Source organism: Lethenteron reissneri, chromosome 57 (assembly GCF_015708825.2).
Source record: "Lethenteron reissneri isolate LAM-NWPU_2019-01 chromosome 57, ASM1570882v1, whole genome shotgun sequence".
Lineage (NCBI taxonomy): Eukaryota > Metazoa > Chordata > Hyperoartia > Petromyzontiformes > Petromyzontidae > Lethenteron > Lethenteron reissneri.
The window spans coordinates 232,109-254,616 of record NC_083835.1 but is presented as its reverse complement, the minus strand read 5'-3'; the positions used below and the strand labels follow the sequence as shown (position 1 = coordinate 254,616).

General features: G+C 50.2%; 1 protein-coding gene across 2 annotated transcripts; it reads left to right on the top strand.

Moving 5' to 3' along the window:
* Positions 1–141: 141 nt before the first annotated feature.
* On the top strand, positions 142–22,103 carry LOC133357163 (coagulation factor X-like). 2 transcript variants are annotated; one of them, XM_061574976.1, is made up of 9 exons: positions 142–2,215; positions 14,294–14,460; positions 14,963–14,987; positions 15,085–15,198; positions 17,306–17,434; positions 18,906–19,108; positions 19,936–20,050; positions 20,450–20,700; positions 20,939–22,103. In XM_061574976.1, exons 1-9 carry the CDS (start codon positions 2,146–2,148, stop codon positions 21,287–21,289), a joined length of 1,425 nt encoding a protein of 474 aa, XP_061430960.1. In that variant the 5' UTR covers positions 142–2,145; the 3' UTR covers positions 21,290–22,103. The 2 variants fall into 2 exon arrangements, with proteins under 2 accessions (XP_061430960.1, XP_061430961.1); XM_061574977.1 differs by lacking the exon at positions 142–2,215 and adding an exon at positions 13,722–13,977.
* The last annotated feature ends 405 nt before the right edge of the window (positions 22,104–22,508 follow it).

Here is a 22,508-nt window from a genome sequence, read left to right as displayed (position 1 = left end):
CCTTGGATGAATGAGGGTCTTGTTGACAGTAGGAGGACTGAGTGAATGGAATGCGTGAATGGTTAAGTTTGCTGTGTGGCCATCCGTGGGCGCACGATAGGCTCACAACGATCACGCGTGCGTCGTCAAGGGTTCCAACGAAAGCCAGTGTGGGCCGTGACTAATGCTGGGCTCTTCGATCGTTCAACTAATCGATTACTTGCAAACAAGATTCTCACCTCCATTGTCACGTGTGCCACTGGGCGATGGGCGGGGCTTGGTGGTGGGCGATGGGCGGGGCTTGTTGATGTCATCGGCGTAAACTGGCCGCCTCACGCTGGGCGTGCCTCGAAAGGGGGTCCCCCCCCCCCCCATCCGAGAGGAACCGGAGTGGGACCTGTCCCACGGGGACCATAACCCTGCCATTAACAGCATTGCAAACTCAGCAACTTTGCCATGAGACCAAGAGACCTTTGGGTTCTCCGAGCGCCAACATTTGTCAAAGGTCACCAGTCTTAATGTTTCGTATGCGCCTCTTGCTGTACTGCCCTACACTCACAGCCAGTGCAGTGGTTAGCCTATGTCGACCATTATGTATGTGGATGATCTGGCAATTGCTATTGGAGATGCTACTGCTGAACCGACAGCGTGCGACTAAGAGATGGGTCCTCACCATCCCCCATCAATCCTCTCCCCATGAGTGACGGGGCAGTTGTGGAGAGAGTGGATACTTTTTAGTACCTCGGCAGTTTGCTTATGACTGACTCCGGTTTGGCAGCCGAGGTCTCACTCCAAATCAACCAAGCGGCATTGTCTTTTCATCAGCTGCATAACGCAGTGTGCAAGTTACCTGGTATATCACTCCATACGAAGCTCTGGGTCTTCTCGGCCAGTTATACGCTCCCGTTTCTATCCTTGTGAAAAGTGGAGTCCTCTAAAGGAACATTTGCACCGGTTTGAACCATTCAGGCTGGCCTGCCTAGATAATTCCTGGGTTTAACCAGACTGGAGTGTGAGGAGCTCACAGATCCTTTAAATATCTGGACACATTCCCATCAGTGAGCTCCTTCGGCAAGCGAGGCTGCGTTGGTTGGGACATGGAGTCTGCATACCCAGCTTCTGCTTACCCAGAGAGAAGGGGATAACAGGTGCAGCACGGCCGAGAGAAGAGATTGACTGATAGGTGACAGAATTATGTGGAGCTGATTGGACTTGTAGATGACTGGTATCAGCGATGTCAAGATCGGCCTCTGTGGAGCAACAACGAAGGGGAGAGGAGCAACGCACAAAACAACGAACAGACCGCCGGGCAGCTAAAACGCTGCTATTTGGCAGTGTGGAGCAGAGTTTATACATCTGCCAGTCATCTCAGTTCGTCAGTCCACAGCACCTGGGTCTGTCCCGTGACCTGCTGCCAGCGAGCCTTCGACACTTTAAAGGCCCCAAAGTGCACCTCGCATGGCACAGGCTCCATTGTGACGTCACCGCCACTTAGTGGCGAACGGAAGCTGTTGATACACGTTTAGAGTAAGTAAACGGATCTCTAAAACATTTTAATATTAAATTCTGTACTGGACAAAAATCACAAGCAATAGAAAGCGTAGTAAATTAATGCATGCGCACACGGGCAGCCCTTTAGCCACTCCACTGCTAGATGAGGGCCTCCCCACACCGTGTGGGTCATGGGGATTATGTTGACACACTTTTCCACTGGTACATCCGAGCTGCGCTCGCACGGGACCTTCCCGGTATGGGTAGTTTTCCACTGGATGTTTGACATGCCAAGCCAGACCATGGTACACCGGCCTCACCAAGGCATCTAAATGTGGTTCGGGTCCCAGCAGGGCCAGGGGTGGGGCTAATAACCCGTTCATTGCCTGACGTCAGTCAGTACGCCGTAAGTACAGAGCCTCACTGCGTCATCTACACGCGTCTCCACTCGTTCACCCTGGGCCCTCTCTCCCGCAATCTGCCCCCCTCCCCCTGTCCTCGCGTTATCTGCCGAGCGTCGAGGCAGCGGATGAAAAGGGGGCGAGCCGCATTTGGCATCGCGAGGCCTCCGGGTCAGGGAGAGGGAAGGGGAGAGAGGGAGGAGGCCACCCGAGTCTGGATCAGCTAGGAGGAGGAGAGCATAAGTGTGGAGACGCGAGGAGTGCGGGGACACCGATGGCTTCCTCCTGCGGCCGAAACGTCCGCCTCCTGTGGTCGGTGCTGCTACTCTCCAGCGCGTGCCACGGTGAGTGAGCGTGCGCGTCGCGTGACCCGCAATCATCTTTGCCAGCAGCCAGGATCAATCCGCTGCTGGACGAAGGCCTCCCCGAGCCACCACCTCTCACGGTCCCGCTATGCATCGATCCATCCAGCTCGTGCACGCGAGAAGCTCATCGCTCCGTCTCCTCGGTGGACGACCTCTCAGACGCGTTCCGCTCCCTGGCTGCCACTCCGTTATGACCATCCTTTACCATTATTATTATTATCCTTGACCATTATTATTATTGTGGTGCTGAACTTTACGCGGACAACTTCTTCTTTTTCCGTCTTCACTTTATTTTCATCAAACTCAGCACAGTCCACAACCAAGACTCCAGCGCGTTCTTTGCTCGCTCGCCGCACTCCGCTGGCCTCGCTCGCTCTGTTCCCTCCCTCTCTCTCTCTTTCTCTCCCCCGACTCTCCTCTCTGCTTCGCCTGTCTCGGCTTCGACCGTCTCGCTTTCCCTCGGCTTCTCCATCTCACTCCAACTGTCTCTCTCTCTCTCTCGTCTCCGTCTCTCTCCAACTGTCTCTCTCTCTCGTCTCCATCTCTCTCCGACTCTCTCTCTCGGCTTCTCCATCTCACTCCAACTGTCTCTCTGTTCCCGTTCCACTGCTAGCCTATCCTTTCTCTCATCACTTCTTCTTCTCCTGCTCCACTGCTACCCTATTCTATCTCTCATATCTTCTTCGTCTCCGTCTCTACTGCTAACCTATTCTTCTTCTGCTCCGACCGTCTCCGTCGGAGCAGGTGGTGGCCCCCGCCACCACCTGCTCCCATCCCCAGACTTACTGGCGCCACCTTGTCTCTGACAACAACAACCGGCCAATCACTGCCCTGCATCCCATAATCACCTAACGAGCTGTCTCTCTCCGGCCGTTGTCCCCCAGCAACACCTGCTTGTCCTGATACGACCCCGCTGTCCATAACCCACAAGTGTTTACAATATCCCCCCTTGGCGCACGTTAATCCACTAAATCACCCCCCCCACCCCCGTGATAAAGAAATAGCTGTCCCAGCTAAGCACAAGCAACCTAACGTGCGACCAATGGACGGGTGAACAACCTGCAACAACCAACAACACAATTCTAGATTTGAAGCTTTCGTGACTGCAAGGATTCATATTCTTAGGTTTTGTCGGTAAAGTCACATAGGTAAAAACATTAAAAAGTAAAATAAAATAAAAATCACGACGTTTCGGAGGCAACACAAGCTTCCGTCTTCAGGTGGTACCGTCACAGCCACGAAAGCTGTATCAAGTAAATGAGAGATTGCAGGAGCTACCACTCCGTTTATATAATGGTTGGTGAAGGTGGTGGGGCAAGGGCCGCATACTTTTTATTAATATGGTAAGGTGAGGCTTAAGACTAAGAATAGACTGCATAACAAAGGCTGAGCCTTTGTTTATGGAGAGGTACGGTTTGTGACTCAACCTGTGACAGGGAGACAACCACTAAACATGGTAAAACTGTAATAGTTGTCTGTCAAATAATATTGGCAAATAAGTGTAGTTAAATCTTTTTTGCATGGTTAATCACATCTTTCCAATGATTACTCAGTTTGTAACCGTCATCACGGTTGAAATTATGTCTGTGTTTGTATATTTGTATGGCTTCATGTACAAACCTTTGATGGTAGCCAGGAGGTTTGCAGAGAACCTTGGTCTCGGAAAAGACAATTTCATGAGAGCCCACCGAGTTGTAGCAATGATCGGCAACAGCCGAAGAATCAGTTCTGCCGTGTTTCAGATCTGACTTGTGTTCGCGGACACGATCAGAAACATGACGTTTCGTTTCTCCAATGTAGCAATCACCACAAATGCAACTCAATTTGTAGACTCCAGGATACTGTAAGTCAGGAACGACATCCTTCACAGATGGAATCAAATCACGGATTTTATGCACTGTACTGAATCGGACTTGGATCTTATGTTTGTTTAGAATTTTGTAGATCTTTTTGGTCACGCCTGCTATGTATGGCAACGTGATAGTTTTGGTCGGAGTTTCATGTGGCTGTTTCTGTATGGTGGGAGAAACAGCTTGGCGGATAGTGCGGTCAGAGTATCCGTTCATCCTGAGGGCCCGATGTACATGTCTTAATTCACCGGCCAGGTGGTGTTGGTCAGAAATACCATGGGCTCTGTGGTATAGCGTTTTGATGAGATAATTATTTTGAGATGGGTGGTGGTGGGAATCCGGTTTCAAGTAGGAATCTGTGTGGGTGGCTTTCCTGTAGACAGAATGTCCCAAGGATCCATCAGGCCTCCTCTCAAACATCCTGGATAAAGATTCATACAACAACAAAATCCTGGACCTTCTTAATGATGGGAGTTACTCCAAAATTAAAAACGATCCCACTAAAAACCTAACGACAAAAACCAACAGCATCATCACGAGTTCGACTTCCCTAATCGAACCAAGCAAACGTCCCTCTCTAAAACCATCGGCGGCTAGACCTCCCAGACTCTATGGTCTTCCCAAAATCCATAAAGAAGGCACCCCGCTACGACCCATCGTGTCGACGATAAACTCTCCTACGTGCAAACTAGCCCGTTTTCTATCAGATACTCTGCTCCCCTTCACAGGCAAGACCTCTTCGGCAGTACTGAACTCAACCCAATTAGTCTCTATGGTTAAGGACATGGTACTATCTCCTGATGACATCCTCGTCAGCTTTGATGTAGTATCTTTGTTCACCAAAGTCCCAGTACCGGACACCCTAACAATAATTGAGGACTTAGTCCAACATGGATTGAATTCTGATGTACCTGCGCTGGTTAGGCATTGCCTCACCAACACTTATTTTACCTGGAATGGCACCTTCTACAAACAGAATGAGGGTACCCCTATGGGCTCCCCCTTGTCACCAGTTATAGCCAACATGTTCATGGAAAAGTTTGAATCAGACGCCATCCAGACATCCACCCTGCGTCCTTCCTTGTGGAAGAGGTATGTGGACGACACTTTCGTCATCTGGCCACATGGCCTCCCAGCATTGAACCACTTCTTGGACCACATCAATTCTAGACACCCATCCATCAGATTCACCATGGAAGTGGAGAAAGACGGTAAACTACCATTCTTGGATATTCTGTTTGAGAGGAGGCCTGATGGATCCTTGGGACATTCTGTCTACAGGAAAGCCACCCACACAGATTCCTACTTGAAACCGGATTCCCACCACCACCCATCTCAAAAGAATTCTCTCATCAAAACGCTATACCACAGAGCCCATGGTATTTCTGACCAACACCACCTGGCCGGTGAATTAAGACATGTACATCGGGCCCTCAGGATGAACGGATACTCTGACCGCACTATCCGCCAAGCTGTTTCTCCCACCATACAGAAACAGCCACATGAAACTCTGACCAAAACTATCACGTTGCCATACATAGCAGGCGTGACCAAAAAGATCTCCAAAATTCTAAACAAACATAAGATCCAAGTCCGATTCAGTACAGTGCATAAAATCCGTGATTTGATTCCATCTGTGAAGTGTTGTATGTGTTGGAATTATGAAATTTTGATAAAAATTATAAAAATTAATAATTTTCCGAAAAATGCGCAAATCGCATTATGTTAACGTGTATTAATATGCATAAATTATTAGTGTGTGTAATTATATGCATAAATTATGATAATCACGGAGATAATCGTAGTAATTTATGCGGATGCTTGCGATTATGTTAATGTGTGCAGTTATGATCATTAGGCCTAGTTTCGTTTATCCAGAGTTGTATCAATCAGGATAACACGATTATCATTGATTAAACATTTACCGATTATCTTAGTGTGTGTTATGTTATATTAGGTCTTCATTTTCATATCTCATCGCAGGTAACAGCTCTTATGAATAAGACAGTTTTGCATGGACTTGGAAAGAAGCACTCGAACAGTTGGTGTTAAGCAATTTTAATTCTAAACAAACACATGACACTCTAGTATGCAAAAGCAAGTATACGTCAATAAATTCATGGGCAAGATTATGCAATTAACGAAAATGAATGACTAAAACATTTCTTATTCATGTAACTTGACGGCAGCAACTGCTTTGCACGATCAGTTGATATTGAATTTCGATTTAAAGCTTTCGTGACTGCAGGGATTCATCCTCTTGGTTCTTTCGGTAAAGTCACGTAGAAGGGAAGTAATAAAATAATAAAAATAAAACATAATAACATAAAATAATTCTCACGACGTTTCGGCTACAACGCAAGCAGCCGTCTTCAGGTGAAGAATGAGACAATGCCAAGCTAGGAGCTTATATATATATAAGCTCCTAGCTTGGCATTGTCTCATCTCTCCTCGAGGCACGACTGCCACAGCTCCCTTGCGAGCCCCGTCGCAACGCCGCGTCGCACGCCGAGTTGCAAGCTCCTAGCTTGGCATTGTCTCATATATATATAAGCTCCTAGCTTGGCATTGTCTCATTCTTCACCTGAAGACGGCTGCTTGCGTTGTAGCCGAAACGTCGTGAGAATTATTTTATTTTATTATGTTTTATTTTTATTATTTTATTACTTTTCTTCTACGTGACTTTACCGAAAGAACCAAGAGGACAGTTGATATTAAACGCACCACCTTGAAATGGCAACCCTTTTTGAAACGCAAAGATAAAAAAAAATTTGAAAGTCTTATTCGTGTGCGTGCTGTGTGTGCGTTGTCCCCTCGTAATATTAATTAAATTTCTTAGAGCCGAGAGTTGTGTCGTTAGCTTGTGTGGTGTGGGAGGATACAAACAACGGCCAGAGGTTCCTCTCGCTTGGGCGTGGCCGCAACGAGTCCGTGCTGCCTTCCTCTCTCCACTGCTCGATTGAGTTTGCACGACGCTCGCCGACGTGGTGCGCGATGATTCCGTCGTCGCTGCTGGACGACCAGTTGTCTGTTCTCACTAGGTGTTGGTCGGTCTGTGCATCAAACACACTGCGCATTCGATGGCGCTTTCTCTCTCTGGGTGGCAGCCCCCGGCTTCTCCACTGCTCGATTGAGTTTGCACGACGCTCGCCGACGTGGTGCGCGATGATTCCGTCGTCGCTGCGGGCGTCTTGTCTGTTCTCACTGGGTGTTGGTCGGTCTGTGTATCAAACACACTGCGCATTCGATGGCGCTGTCCTCTTCCTCACAGCCGTTTGATCAGGCTTTCTCCACTGCTTCGCGCTCTCTGCTTTGCTCGCTTGGTCGACGCTCGGCGATTTCCGCCCTTTTACAGGTTGATTGCTTGTCGTCACTCGTCACTCTCTCTTCTCCGTGCTTCCCTTGTTCGTGCAGCTGCCAGCTTCACTCGCACTTAACTTCGTTCTGCGAGAAGCGACACCTGCTATCGGCATCGGTGTTTGCTCCCTCACGACGCTCCGCCAGCCGGAGCACGGCTGAAACCCAGCCTCGACCCAGGTTGAACTCAGACTTCTGCGACTCGAACGACCCCTCCTCGTTCCATCTCTCATCGAGGCACGATCTGCCCCAGCTCTCTTGCGAGCCCCGTCGCAACGCTGCGTCGCAAGCCGAGTTGCGAGACTGAGCACGACTCGAACCAGACTGCACTCAGACTGTCACCTTAACGATGTCTCGTCGTCCCATCTCTCCTCGAGGCACGACTGCCACAGCTCCCTTGCGAGCCCCGTCGCAACGCCGCGTCGCACGCCGAGTTGCAAGACTGAGCACGACTCGAACCAGACTGCCCTCAGACTGTCACCTTAACGACCCCTCGTCGTCCCATCTCTCCTCGAGGCACGACTGCCACAGCTCCCTTGCGAGCCCCGTCGCAACGCCGCGTCGCAAGCCGAGTTGCGAGAGTGAGCGCGACTCGGACCAGACTGCTCATTCGCTATGTACGCTTGTGCTTAAACTCAAAACGTGACTCTCCTCTCTGCGCATTCCTTGTGTAGAGGTGATACGCGCTGGGATTAGAGATCGTATGCCAGCGCGTAATGATTGGCTGTGTAGGTGGTGACGTGCGCTGACGGTGGAGGATCAGGGGTCAGCGCGGGGTCGTGGGTTACGGGGTACTGATTGGCTGTGGACGGGTGACGTGCTGAGAGGGAGTGATCGGGTGGCAGCGCGGTGTGATTGGTGGAGGAGTGTTAACACGCGCTGGGGAAAACGGACCGTAGAGAGAGTGCGTCGTGATTGGTTCATTAAGGAGTGATGCTCACGTTGAAGTACGCATCAGCTCCGCCTCTCGTGAGCAGGGGCTATAAAAGGGGATGCACACAGGCGTGAGGGCGGTGTGTAACCAGCGAAGAATGAAGACGGGGATGAAGACCTAGGGCCCTGCGGTACCTAGTCCCGCTGTCCTAACGGGACCGGGACTCTGTGTAACCCAGAGGCGAGTGTAGTGTGTGTAGCCAGAGGCGTAAGGTCTACACGAGCCGAATGCAGTGTATTGTGTAGCCAGGGACATAGGGTCTACACGAGTCGAGTGTATTGTGTAGCCAGGGACATAGGGTCTACACGAGTCGAGTGTATTGTGTAGCCAGAGGCGTAGGGTCTACACGAGTGAAGGGTATCGTGTGTAGCCAGAGGCCTAGAGTTTACACGAGAGTAGTGGAGTGTGAAGTCGGAAGAAAGGAGACTACACGTTGTATTTTGATACGTAAAGATTTAATAAAAGTGTGTTCCCGTCAAGAAGTTCCTGCCGTCAATTCCCATACTTCACTTGCGAGAGGGAAACAAAACACAAACAGAGCGAGAAGAACCACACACCCCCGCGACCCCTCCTCGCGACCTTTCCTAACCCCCCAAGCATTCATGGGCCATCTGTTTGTGCCGGACCGTTGGAGACAAAGGTGGCTGAGGAAATTTTTGCAATACATTTATGTGGTCCTGTGTGTTACATTTATTCTTGAGTTATATTTTATGAGTTCCTTCGGTCTTAGTATCGTGGTTATCATTCGTCTATGTTTAATGAATATTCGTAATGATCCTCGTCACATCATTATTTTGAGGGCTTTGCCAAGTTTAGTTCTCCAGAGATTGGTGTTTATTCTGAGTTATATTTTAATGTCCTGAGGTTAAGTGTAACTAAGTTTCCACTTAAGCTTTCTGGAATTCGTACTCTTTAGTTTTTAGGAGGGTCATGTAGATAAAAAAAAACATAATTCTAAATAATATGTATGCGGTGAATACGAGTAATATAAGGGAATTACTAATAAAAGGCCCCTATTGTTTGTTGGTTAATTCTTTTTGTTAAGTTTCTACTTTTCGGTACGGAAAACGTTTAAGGAAAACGCGAGTTGCAAAAGTTGTTTCTCTCTGCTCTGCACCCTATCTGTACATCTCCAGATGTCTTGGGAGGTTAGTCTATCGATCTTTTTGTCCATCTGGATGTCTATGACCTCTCTGTGACCGAATTCTTATCGTCATAGATTCCTGGTGTGCTTGTGAGGAGAAGTGGGTTGTTTCCATTATTTAATCAAAAAAGATATATAGATTAAAAAAAAAAAATTCCTAATTATTCTTAATATTAATAACAGAAAACAGGGCATAGATACAACAGAAGGATGTCGTTCCTGACTTACAGTATCCTGGAGTCTACAAATTGAGTTGCATTTGTGGTGATTGCTACATTGGAGAAACGAAACGTCATGTTTCTGATCGTGTCCGCGAACACAAGTCAGATCTGAAACACGGCAAAACTGATTCTTCAGCCGTTGCCGATCATTGCTACAACTCGGTGGGCTCTCATGAAATTGTCTTTTCCGAGACCAAGGTTCTCTGCAAACCTCCTAGCTACCATCAAAGGTTTGTACACGAAGCCATACAAATATACAAACACAGACATAATTTCAACCGTGATGACGGTTACAAACTGAGTAATCATTGGAAAGATGTGATTAACCATGCAAAAAAGATTTAACTACACTTATTTGCCAATCTTATTTGACAACTATTACAGTTTTACCATGTTTAGTGGTTGTCTCCCTGTCACAGGTTGAGTCACAAACCGTACCTCTCCATAAACAAAGGCTCAGCCTTTGTTATGCAGTCTATTCTTAGTCTTAAGCCTCACCTTACCATATTAATTAAAAGTATGCGGCCCTTGCCCCACCACCTTCTCCAACCATTATATAAACGGAGTGGTAGCTCCTGCAATCTCTCATTTACTTGATACAGCTTTCGTGGCTGTGATGGTACCACCTGGATGGGAGATGACGCATCATATGGAGACACAAATTTCTTAAGACGCGACGGGTGAACATGCCATAGGCGCCTGCCGCAGCGAATTCATACACTCTGGTCCCGACGAGTTTCCACAATTTCAACGGGACCCTGCCAGGGTCGATGGAACTTTGGAGATGAGCCCACTGGCACCATAGGACAGTGCAGCCAAGCCCTATCCCCCACACGCCAGGGCTCTCGCTGAGAATGTGTGCCGTGCAGGCGTTCATTGGCAGCCTGCCGTCTCGCGGTGTTACCCAACGAGGCCTCTCTAGCCTCAGACGGTCTAATACCACCTGCATGGGGGCAGGTACCGCCGATGACTTCCCCCTCACTTGCACGCCCAACCTGACCAGGGCTGGGGCCTCTGGTTCCTGACCGTACATTAAATCGAATGGCGAATACCCCGTTGAGGCGTGCGAAGCCAATCTGTAAGCGGCTAAGGCCGCCGGAACGTATAGGTCCCAATCAGTCTGCGCTAAATTAACCTGTTGGCACAACATAGACGTTAGCATCCTGTGCAGGCGCTCGACCATCCCGTCAGTTTGCGGGTGGTACAGGGACGTCCGAATCTTTTTCGTACCCAGTGAGTCACACACTCCTTTAAGTGGACGGGAGGAAAAAAAATTGCCCTGATCGGTGAGCAGGTGCTCTGGGGCGCCTTTATCGAGGACGTATCCCTGCAGGAAAGCCTCGGCAATCGACCCCACCGATTGGTCCGCCAGTGGCCATGGCATAGGCCACCGAGTGAGGTACTCGAGTCCTACCAGCAAATATTTGTGATCCCGCGGGGTGATGGGGAACGGGCCCAAAATATCCAGGGCAACAATTTCGTTAACACGGAAGACTCGTATCGATTTTAACGGTACCCGATATGGTTGCGCAAGCACCTTCCGCCGCGCACACTCGTGGCAGGACTTAACAAATAGATTAACGTCGTTTTGCATACCCGGCCAATAAAAATAATTGCACAAGGTCAACGCGGTTTTCTTCTCCCCCAAATGCATCAGCTTCTCGTGCGTGTCACGAATGAGCTTGCCCCTCAAACACAACGGAACAACAATAGAGAATTTTTGCAGTATGATGTCCCACCGCACGAGGAGATCGTCGACAAGCCGAAGGAAGGGGTGATCCACCGACCCTCTAAAGCGGGAGGCCCGAAGCTTCATTCTGGACAAAAAGGAATCGTCCACCTGTAGGCGCATCCAACGAGCCAGCGACAACCCCAGTAAGCCGGATCCCTCGGTGGGGACCCCATTAGCTGGGCCCGAATCGGCTGCGGTGGCCCGAGCTGGAACGCCCTGCAGTGGCTCCAGTTTGCTGAATACAATCTTTCTCCAACGGACTCATACGATGGGAATTTAGGCGAATCGGAGGTGCATCTCTAGTCTCTACGTGATGATGCAACGAGGACGTACGACCAACATCATATTTCCCCGAACTGAAAACATCCCTGAATTCCAAAAGTAGTTTGCGGAGACGCAACCGCTGCTCGGGTGTCAAATCGTGGTTTTGCTCGTACAAATCCCGCAACCAGCCCGGTTCTTCGTCACACCGCGGCAGTGCATCCCCCGTCCGAGTTCTGCGCCGCCGCCGCATGCGCTAATGTAGTCCCCTCTTGAATGACAATGGGCTTGTGCCCCGTAGGGACAATCTGTATGAACGGGTCGCAATTTGCTGGCACCATCGTAAAATCCCCAACTAAGAAGGGTGTCTATGACACAGCGTTTGAAGGTGTTAGCAATATACCCTTCAGCGGGTTTTCCAAAGGCAGGCCCTTTTTCAAGCACAGCGGCATAAGCATCTGCGTTACAGGCGGAATGCGCACCGTGCGACTAACCACAGCCTGCACCACGGCGTTTGCTGTTGCAAATTTAGACAATCTGAATTGTTGCGAGCACAACAAACCCGTCTCACTCTCACGCTCCCGTATTTATCCCCGTCCTCATTTATTTCCAATTAATTAACCGGCGTCCCCCAGACGCCCCGCGCCCGCGGCCCCCGCCACCACCTGCTCCCATCCCCAGACTTACTGGCGCCACCTTGTCTCTGACAACAACCGGCCAATCACTGCCCTGCATCCCATTATTACCTAACGAGCCGTCTCTCTCCGGCCGTTGTCCCCCAGCAACACCTGCTTGTCCTGATACGACCCCGCTGTCCATAACCCACACGTGTTTACACTTTCTCTCCTTGGCGCGCGTTAATCCACTACATCATTATCCTTGACACATTATTATCTTTGACCATTATTATTATTACTAATGGCATCATCTAACAGTTTAGATGATGCTATTAGCCTGCGTATATTCCCATACGTTCATCTTTCTGTCTCTCAATGCAAATAGAATCCGATGGCTCTCTCTCGCCTCTAGATGTTTCGGTGTCTATGCGATGTGCACGACGCCATGTGTTTGTGCAACGTCCGCATGAGGGTTTGGGTGAGACGATGGCACAGTGGTGATCACATCAGCTGTTGGTTGATTGCATTTTCTCAGATTTATTCTCGTGGCGATCTAATACAAGCTGGCCACAATGCAGTTCTTCAGGAACTGCTGATTGTTTTAGCAGAATGTACAAAGGCTGAATGATTTTTATACATGTTTGTGGGTTTAGTTAAAAATCTGCATGTTGCGAGTTAAAATCCTGTTTAGGGAGTTGATTGGACCCATCATCCCTTCGGGGTCGATAAAGTGTAGACTACTTCGTGGGAAAGTCAACAGCGGCTACTATGTGGACAGAGGCTCATCCCCGCTATGTGAATGTGGAACTTTCACCGCTGGCTCGGGGCTGTGCGCAGGAGAGGGTCACCACCTCGATGCTCAGTTGAGCCGGAAATAAATTCGACGATTGATGATGCTGATGATGGCAACCAAAATGGATTTGTCAACGTTTGCATCGTTGCTGTTTGTCAGAAACGTTTTATGTGAACTATGTATCGAATGTTTTTGGTGTTGAGACTAAGTCCAAAGTCAAACAGAGAGCGAGGAGAGCAAACAGTGTCGTGGACACACACACTCACGTGGTGCGTGTTTGTCCTGATAGCGCGTCCCGTGTCCCAGCGGTGGTGCCACTGGGTGGGCTCTCTCTCTCCCTCGCTCTCTGTCTCTCTCACTCGCTCTCTCTCACTCTCTCTCGCTCTCACTCTCACTCTCTCTCACTCTCTCTCGCTCTCACTCTCTCGCTCCCTCGCTGACCTGCGCGCAGATCAGATATAGCCGTAGCCCGTGTTTGGGTTTGGTAAATATTTGTTGGCCTTGAGAAAAGTGAAGACACCGCACAAGACAACGCGGCTGGGCCCGCGTGCCCTCTCGGCGTGCGTCGCCTCACACACGGTTCTGTGCGTGAGGACGACGGTCGGCAGCGTGCTGGACTCAATCCCAAGGGGGACCGGTTCGCTTCCATCTCCCGGCACAGCAGTTGAAACAATGCGGGCGAGTTTCTCAAATCCCTCCGCCACCGCGTCTGTCCACCCAGCGGCACAAATTTGGTACCCGCGGTCGATCGGCAGGTCGCGTGTGGTGGGATGAAGAGTGGGGACGCCCAGATCTTGGGATACATCTGGACAGTGTGGTCGAGTGGAGTTGTGTGAGTAGGCACTTTCAGGGCTGCGCTTAATCCTCAAATACACTCGGATTTTGTGCTCTCGATTGTCAGATCAACTCACGGATGTTGGCAGCTATGAAGCCCAGTGCTGATGTTTACAAACCGCACCAGGCACTAACTTAAGGCCGAGTCGACCTAGGGGAGGCCCAGGACGGGTTCAGATAATCGTCACCGGTGTTAACCGTGAGCGGGAATCGAACTCGGGTCGTCGGATTCATAGCGCAGCGCGCTAACCACTACACTACCGCTCCCCCACACACACACGCACGTATGCACGCACGCACGCATGCACACACAGCCAACGTGTTCCTACAGCGGCGCCAGGCGGCGATCGTCCTGGCGCGGGCGCGGCGCGCCAACAGCGGCTGGGAGGAGCTGCGCAAGGGGAACCTGGAGCGCGAGTGCATGGAGGAGCGCTGCAGCTTCGAGGAGGCGCGCGAGGTGTTCGAGAACATCGACGCCACGGTGAGGCGGCCCAACTCGCGCCATCGCCACCGCCCGAGACACCCCAGGGGCGGCGGTGGCCTCCGAGCTGCGGCCCCCGGGCCTCGCGCTGCCCGCGGGTCGTCGTTTTGTGTGCGGAGTCGCGGGCCAAACGTTAAATATTACTCGAAAATTACTCCGTTGGGTTAAACCAGAGAGCGGCATGGCCCCATGTTGTGGACCCACCGCGGACTCTGCAGCCGTCTGTGAAGCACAGCAGAGCCCTCACGGTGAGAACGGCGCGAGCCCGGTCTGTGCTCACACTCGCGTGCCCAGACCTCTCAGGATGCTCGCGGTGATCGTCCCTCGGTGGGGAGGTCATCAGGGTCCGAGCCTGGAAAGTGTTTGGATGCGTGACCGTCAAGCTCACACACACACAGGTGCCATGGGCAGCAGGCCCCGCAATCCGCACCCTGTCCCGCTTCCTCACGCCCCCCCCACCCCCCACACCAAATGATGCCCTTCGCTCTGTGCTTTTTTCCAGAATGACTTCTGGAACAAATACTCGGGTGAGTGACGAACCGCATGGCACAGTTCGGGGACGTGAACGCAAACGCCGCCGGTGACGGTACGCGTGATGGTGGTGGCGTGTCTCGCGTGCCCCAGACGGAGACCAGTGCAGCTCCAACCCGTGCAAGAATAATGGCGTCTGCAAGGACGGGATCAACCAGTACACCTGCGACTGCCTCAGCGGCTACGACGGGAACACCTGCGAAATCTGTACGCGCCACATATCACCGCACCTCGCAAGCAGTTCTGCGATATCAACTTCCGCGGCATCGTGTTTTGCCGCGGGTGACACGACGCAGAATAAACTCGGGAAGCGAGCGACCCATACATATAACACTGGTCAACACACTTTTTCTGGCATAAGGTATTCCAACGGTTTTAATGTAATTTTGGGGTGCTGATTCCAAATCAGGTTTTTGAGATATCAAATATTGCATTTTCAATAAAAACAGCAAATTTATGCTCATATACGAATAGCTAAACAGACATCCATACAAGAATAAGATGAGATGCAATATACAATAATGAAACAAACATTTAATGAGCCGTAGCACAAAGTTGTGAGAGTGACTGCATATCAATGTGAGTGAATGCATATTACCATGTAAGAATAGAATTGTGAAGATAAGAAAATATGTACAAAAAGGTCATTCACAATAGTGATGTTACATCTGCATAAACGACCTCTTCTTTGACGATCTCCGATGTACAGCTTGTGGAATGTCTCTCATCAAGGACCAGCAGTAATCTGCCATCATGTTAGAGTCCCATCGGCCTTGGTAACGTTCTTCCATAACTTTAATGTCTTGATGAAAGCGTTCACCTTGCTCTTCGCTCACGGTTACCCATGTTCTCTGGAAACTGGGCCAAGTGACTATGTAGTGAACCTTGATGTTCATTCTACATCCAAGTGCTTGGAAACTCAAGAGCAGCTCCTCCACAATCTCTCGATAGTTGTCCGCTTTCCTGTTCCCAAGGAAATTCCGCACCACATCAGAGAATGCATTCCAAGCTCTAGCCTCTGCCGCAGTCATTGTTGTAACAAAGTGTGGATCCCTGATGACTATTTCATATTTGAGGGCCATCAAATATTCCTGCCTTTTTCTTCTTGGCACTGAGACTTGAAAAGGTTGAACATATATAGCTGAAGCAGTCTTCAGTGTGATCAACCAGAGGCTCATTCTTGATGTTCCTGTCACCAGGCGTCAAACTGATTATTGGTGGCCAGTTCTTTTTAACCCAGTGTTCTAATGTAGCACTACTGTCCCAGTAGCACAGGAAACAAGGGTATTTGGTGTGACCTCCTTGCTGACCCAGCAGAAAATTAACCATTTTCAAATCAATACAAATTAGCCATCCACGAACATGATATTCCAATCTATCCAGAAGAATCTTGATGTTGGCATACTCTTCATTCATTTTTACAGAGTGTCCTATTGGGATTGAACCATATATTTTTATGTTGTGAAGTAACACATTGCAAACTCCTTTTACTACTGTCAATAAAAAGTCTCCATTCACTTGAATCATATGCGGGCAGTCCCATATTGAGAAGAAGTCCTTCAACATCATTACAATAAACAAGTTGACCATCTGAATGGAAGTACTTTCGCAGTGCTGCTTCTCTGTTACGATAAAAGGAGACACTAGTGCCAGGTCTGAGTAGTCCTTTCTCTTGCAGCCTGGAAGCCAACAATTCAGCAGACTACTTTGGCAAATACAAATCTCTTACAAGATCATTCAATTCAGGCTGACTAAACAGAAATGTTATCACAATCTGCATCAGATGGCGTATATTCGATCTGAGCATCATCATCATCATCTGTAGAAGCAGATAAACTGAGGGATTCAACATCAATCTCTGGTAGCTCAGTAAATACAGCCACAGGTATTTCCTCAGTGTTCAACTGGTCGTCTGGCAGATGGAATATCTGGGTATTGTAAGTGTTGTTTGTTTTTCTTATTGAAACCTTTTACATTGACAAGGCAGAAGTAGCAGTTATCCAAATGGTTTGTAGGTTCTCTCCAAACCATTGGCACACCAAACTTCAGCTTAGCATTTTTTTGTTGACCAGTGCTATCGATGTTCGGGTGAGGCCACGTTGTGAATGATCATAGCTACCCGACGCGGCTGATCGCAGTCAACCATCGCGCGTGCCGGTGTTCGACGACACGCCGACCGATTGTCGCTCCGGCTCGCTCACCGGTAAAAGTTGAAGAGCGATTCCCACGAAACCATCAGAGATGCGAATTAAGACGAAAGTGAGGGTGAAGCAAACAAGCGAAATGACGCCCCCCCCCCCCTGCCGCTGTGCAGCCAAGCTGGGCTGCACCTTCCGTAACGGCGGCTGCGAGCACTTCTGCCAGGGCTCGGACGAGCAGTTCTCCTGCTCCTGCGCCAAGGACTACAAACTGCTCGACGATGGCAAGTCCTGCCGGCCTATGGGTAACGAACCCCGCCAGCCGCCCGCTGCCATGTGCGGGAAAAGCGGGGGCGGCTTACAGTCGATGTTCGGGTTTTGGCCACTCAATGAGCTGGCCACATTTGCGTCGGGAGACCCTCTACCACCCAACTAGGCCAAACAAATGGGATTGAGTCGTGCGTGCACCTGCATTTAACGTCAAGTTATGAACTGACAAGGATATGTGTTTAGCTTATCGACTTCATAAAATATATAGATTTAGTTTAGATTGTAAGGTCAGGGTTTGTTTTTATCACAATTGATGAGCACAATAGGCCATAGGGCCCAAAACATCAAGCGGTCAGCAACAAACAGCACTGCCAAAGTTGTCAGAATCATTATTTAGACTGCAGGAGGAATCTGCAGCAAAACGACACCAATAGTCCCAGACCACACCAAGACAACACAGAGTTCCTCAATAAAACTACACATTAAAATGTAACCATCGATATACAGTTAAGAATCAAAGTTACAAATCACACCATCAAATGTGGTCGTATCCAGCACTAATCTTCTGCTTGATTTTATGTTTTGAAGGAAGATTTACGATGTTCAGGGAGGAAACCAAGTTGTTGTTGTTCCAATGTATTGGTGTCACCAATTCTAATTACTGCTCTTGGGAAAGGTAAAAGGCAATTAGATGGACGTTTTAGGTTTCTTGAGTTTGACAATGAGGTTAATGAATTAGCCAAGTATAGTACATATTTTCCAATAATGACTTTATGACTGAACAGGGCCCGATGTAGATTTGTTCCTGCAGCAAGTCACGTGGGATTGAATTTTAAGTAGAGGTCACAATGGTGGGTCCTGAAAATAATTAACAGTGTAACGGGTTTATTGAATCGATAAGAGCGAGGTTATTACAGTATTATTATAGGAGCTTTGGGAAGAGACGCTGATGGTAGGAGGTAATTCCAATGTGGAGAGCGGTGGTATGGAGTAAGATGATTGTTGTGACCTGCAGTGTCATGGATGTGTGGGTGCGTGAGTGGGCGAGTGTGTTATTGTGATCTACAGTGTGGTGATGGCACAGTGTGGTGGGTGAGATGTCTGATCGAGCGCGTCCTCAACATCGCTGTAGAGATCAATTGGTGAAGTTCACGGGAACAGGAACCATGGTCGTAGCGATTTTACTCCTCTAGTCGATACTTGCTATGATGTCAGCAGCAATGTCTTCAGGAGCTCGATGTCGATGTCTGCTCTCCATGACAAGAGGGCTTCAGGGGAGAGTTTTGGTAGTTTTGCTTCTCCGTTTAAGGAGCGCAGACTTCAGCGGTTCACTATATGGTCCATAATTTGGGTTGCATGGCCGCAACATCTTGACTTGGGGAGGTATTGAAGGTTGCTCTTGGAATTAATCGGTTTGGGTTGGCCAGACGTCAAACCTCGGTGAACGTGTCTCACGTTCATTTGTGGGGGGGCACCGGCATGGTGCTTGTGGGGTGTGGGGGGCAGTGCCCTTCCCGTGTGGCAGAATCCAGGTTCAGAAGCCTCGGTCGAAGCGAGAGGCTTCATCCGTCACAGTGGAGACGCCGGTCCAACCCGTGCCCCCTCACTCCACGGTGTCCGACAACAGCAGCTACATTGCAGAGGGGTCCGAGGGGGACTTGCGCATCGCGGGGGGAGAAGAATGCCCCCTCGGGGAGTGTCCCTGGCAGGTACACAACAGCAGCAGCAGACACTGCAGCATCAGCAACAGCAGATAGTACACCGTGGGGTTAAACTCTGCAGCTCCAATGCATATGGAAAGGGCGCTAAGTGGCGGACCTGATTTAACAAAAATGCTCCCCGGGTCTCAGGCTCGTTGGCTCAAGTAGCGCACCCGACTCTCACTGGCAGGGGGAGCCGACGTCGGGCGCACAATCTGATTGGAAGGTGGAGAACCATTAAAATCTGATTGGTCATCAGAGTCAATTGAAAGATGCAAATGAGGCGTCAGTTGGGATGCCATTCGGACAAACGAAAGGGATTGGTGGAGAGTCAGGGGGAGTCCTGCAAGGGACGGGGAGAGAGGAGCAGAGGGGAGAGGCTCGGGTGGTGTCTGAACGGAGTGAATCCCTGAAGCGCGATGCGCTGCACTGAAGACGGACTAAAGTCCGCTTGCAAGACTCACCCGGTCTGGAACTCCTTTACACGTAAATAAAAACAATTCAAAGTGACTTGCTGAGCTTCAGGTGTTTACAGCCATGAGCCAGTGTTGGAAATTCCACATTCCTATGGCAGATATTAATCTGTCCATAGATCAATCACGATCGACTTCTCCATAAAGTGGTACTCTTTTATCAACCCTAGAGGGATGATGGAGTTGAATCAACCCCCAACTAAAATTTTTACTCACCACCGATCTGCTGGATCAAATTCAAGACGTTCCATTGAAAATCTAGGGGAACACAAGCGCCCTGCATCACGTGACCTTGCCAAGCGTTCTGGCACAGCCCATGGGGTCGAGGCTCCCTCATCGTCTTGCCCTCGCCTCTGTTCCCAGGTTCTGATTCTGGACAAGAAGGGTGAAGGCATTTGTGGCGGAACCATCCTCAACCGGGAGTGGGTCCTGACGGCCGCCCACTGCATCCCATACGAGCCCGACATCGTCATCGTCGGTGAGTCGCCCTGCATCACGTCTCGTCCAAACCAAGAGCAGGTTCAGTGGCTTCACTCGCGACTTCTAAAGAATGTCGGTGGGCCAGGGCTGATCGCTACAAGGGGGTGATGGCCGATGGTCAATAATTACGAAGGAGTGGAAGCCGTCGATGAGGACGAATGGGGTGCGTCCGGAGAGCACGTCCGCGCATGGAGGTGGAGTGATGAAATCCGGCGGCGTGGCCGCGCCGTAGGATTGCTTGGGCACGGCGACGGCTTTGGGAGTTGCCGACGTTGGGCTGCAATGTTGGCAGCGGTCTTGACCAGGGACCGCCATGCAAGAGGTCTGGAACCGCAGCACTACATCGTCCAATTGGCTGCTTACATGCCCCCCCACCCCTCTCCCTCCCCGTCCCTAGGTGAGCACAACCGCACGGTGTCCGAGCCCACGGAACAGAAGATATCCATCAAGCAGATGGTGATGCACAACCGCTTTAGCATCGCTACCAACGACAACGACATCGCGCTGCTGCAGATGAGCGAGCCCATCAAGTTCAACAAGTACGTGCTGCCCGCCTGCCTGCCCGAGCCGGACTTTGCGGACAACGTGCTCAAGGAGGAGCTGGCTCGCATCAGCGGCTGGGGTATCCTGGGCAAGCGCAGGTTAAAGGTACCGTGACCTCTTCCCACCCACCTCCACCTTCCACCCACCCATTTGACACATGTCCTCGTCTATATACAAAATGGCCCTGAATGCATGTGAATATTTGGCCGATTCAGCTATCAAGAAATGCATTTTATGTAATATTGACTTGTGTTTGTCCACTATTTTTTCATTCTTCTGTAATGCAATTCTTTTTTCTCCAATTTATATTTGGATGTGCATCCCCGCCCGTCCCCGTGCACAGGCCGAAGTGCTGCAGACGTCCTTTGTACCGTACCAGGACATGGCACGGTGCAAGGAATCGAGCAGCTACACCATCACCAAGAACATGTTTTGCGCCGGCTACAGCGACTCGAAGACGGACGCGTGCCAGGGCGACAGCGGCGGCCCCCACGTCACGCCCTATGCCAACACGTGGTTCTCCACCGGCATCATCAGCTGGGGCGAGGGCTGCAACCGCAAGGGAAAGTTCGGGATCTACGCCCGCGTCTCACGCTATTTGCCCTGGATCGACACGGTGATGAAGAACTACAGCGTCTACAAGGACGAAATCCCCACCGCTGGGCGCAATCTCCGGCGTAGCCGCCAGAACTGAGCACAGGCGCCGGCAGATGATCGGGGAGGTCGGGGGTGGGGGTGGGGGGACAAAAACGATGCCACAATGGGAGAGTTCGGGAGTGGAAAATGGTGGGGATACGTTTGAGAAATAATCCACAAGGTGCACGAAGTTGAGTATGGGTTTTAGTTGCAGTATACTGTTGTGTTGATTTAAGGGTGTCTTGAAAGGATGAACTTGATAACCCACAACTCCTTGGAGGAATGAGGGTCTTGTTGACAGTAGGAGGACTGAGTGAATGGAATGCGTGAATGGTTAAGTTTGCTGTGTGGCCATCTGTGGGCGCACGATACTCTGACGATCACGCGTGCGTCGTCAAGGGTTCCAACGAAAGCCAGTGTGGGCCGTGACTAATGCTGGGCTCTTCGATCGTTCAACTAATCGATTACTTGCAAACAAGATTCTCACCTCCATTGTCACGTGTGCCACCGGGCGATGGGCGGGGCTTGGTGGTGGGCGATGGGCGGGGCTTGTTGATGTCATCGGCGTAAACTGGCCGCCTCACGCTGGGCGTGCCTCCAAAGTGGGTTTTCCCCACTTTGGGAGCCTGCAGCTTATGGGGGCGGCCTGCCATTTAAAAGAGGCCCGAGTACCGTATTTTCCCGCATATAACCCGTGGGGTATACCAATTTTACAAATGAAACAAGACCCTACGGGGTATAAGGAGGTGCGGGCTATCCCAAAAGTATTTTACACGTGTGACATGTCATAACTCGTTTAATGTTTTCATGGTAGGACTATCCACTATGCAACACTTACCTTTGACTGAAGCACTGCTGAATAAACCACTCACACTAATATTGCACACGTTATCACGTTTTAAATTATTCCAATTGTTTGTACAATGAAACGACACTGTTTGAAGTGGACGAGCTTTGTTTACTGGCGACAGGAGAGCTGGGGGGAGGGAGAGGTGGGGGGGTTGGGGGTGGGGCAGCTGGGGGGAGAGAGAGGTGGGGGGTGGGGCAGAGCAAGGTCTGAGGTGGCGACGGGAGAGCTGGGTGAAGCAGCAAGCACCTGGATTCAGTTCCTTACGTAGATGCCACTCTGTGCGGAGTTTGTATTCTCTCCCTCTGTTCTGCAAGGGTTTCCTCCGGGTGTCCTGGTTTCCTCCCATAGCTAAATTAATGACACATTGTAACCGATATTGAATGAAACACCCCAGTGCTGAAACATTACCTGCAAATAACTCACTTGG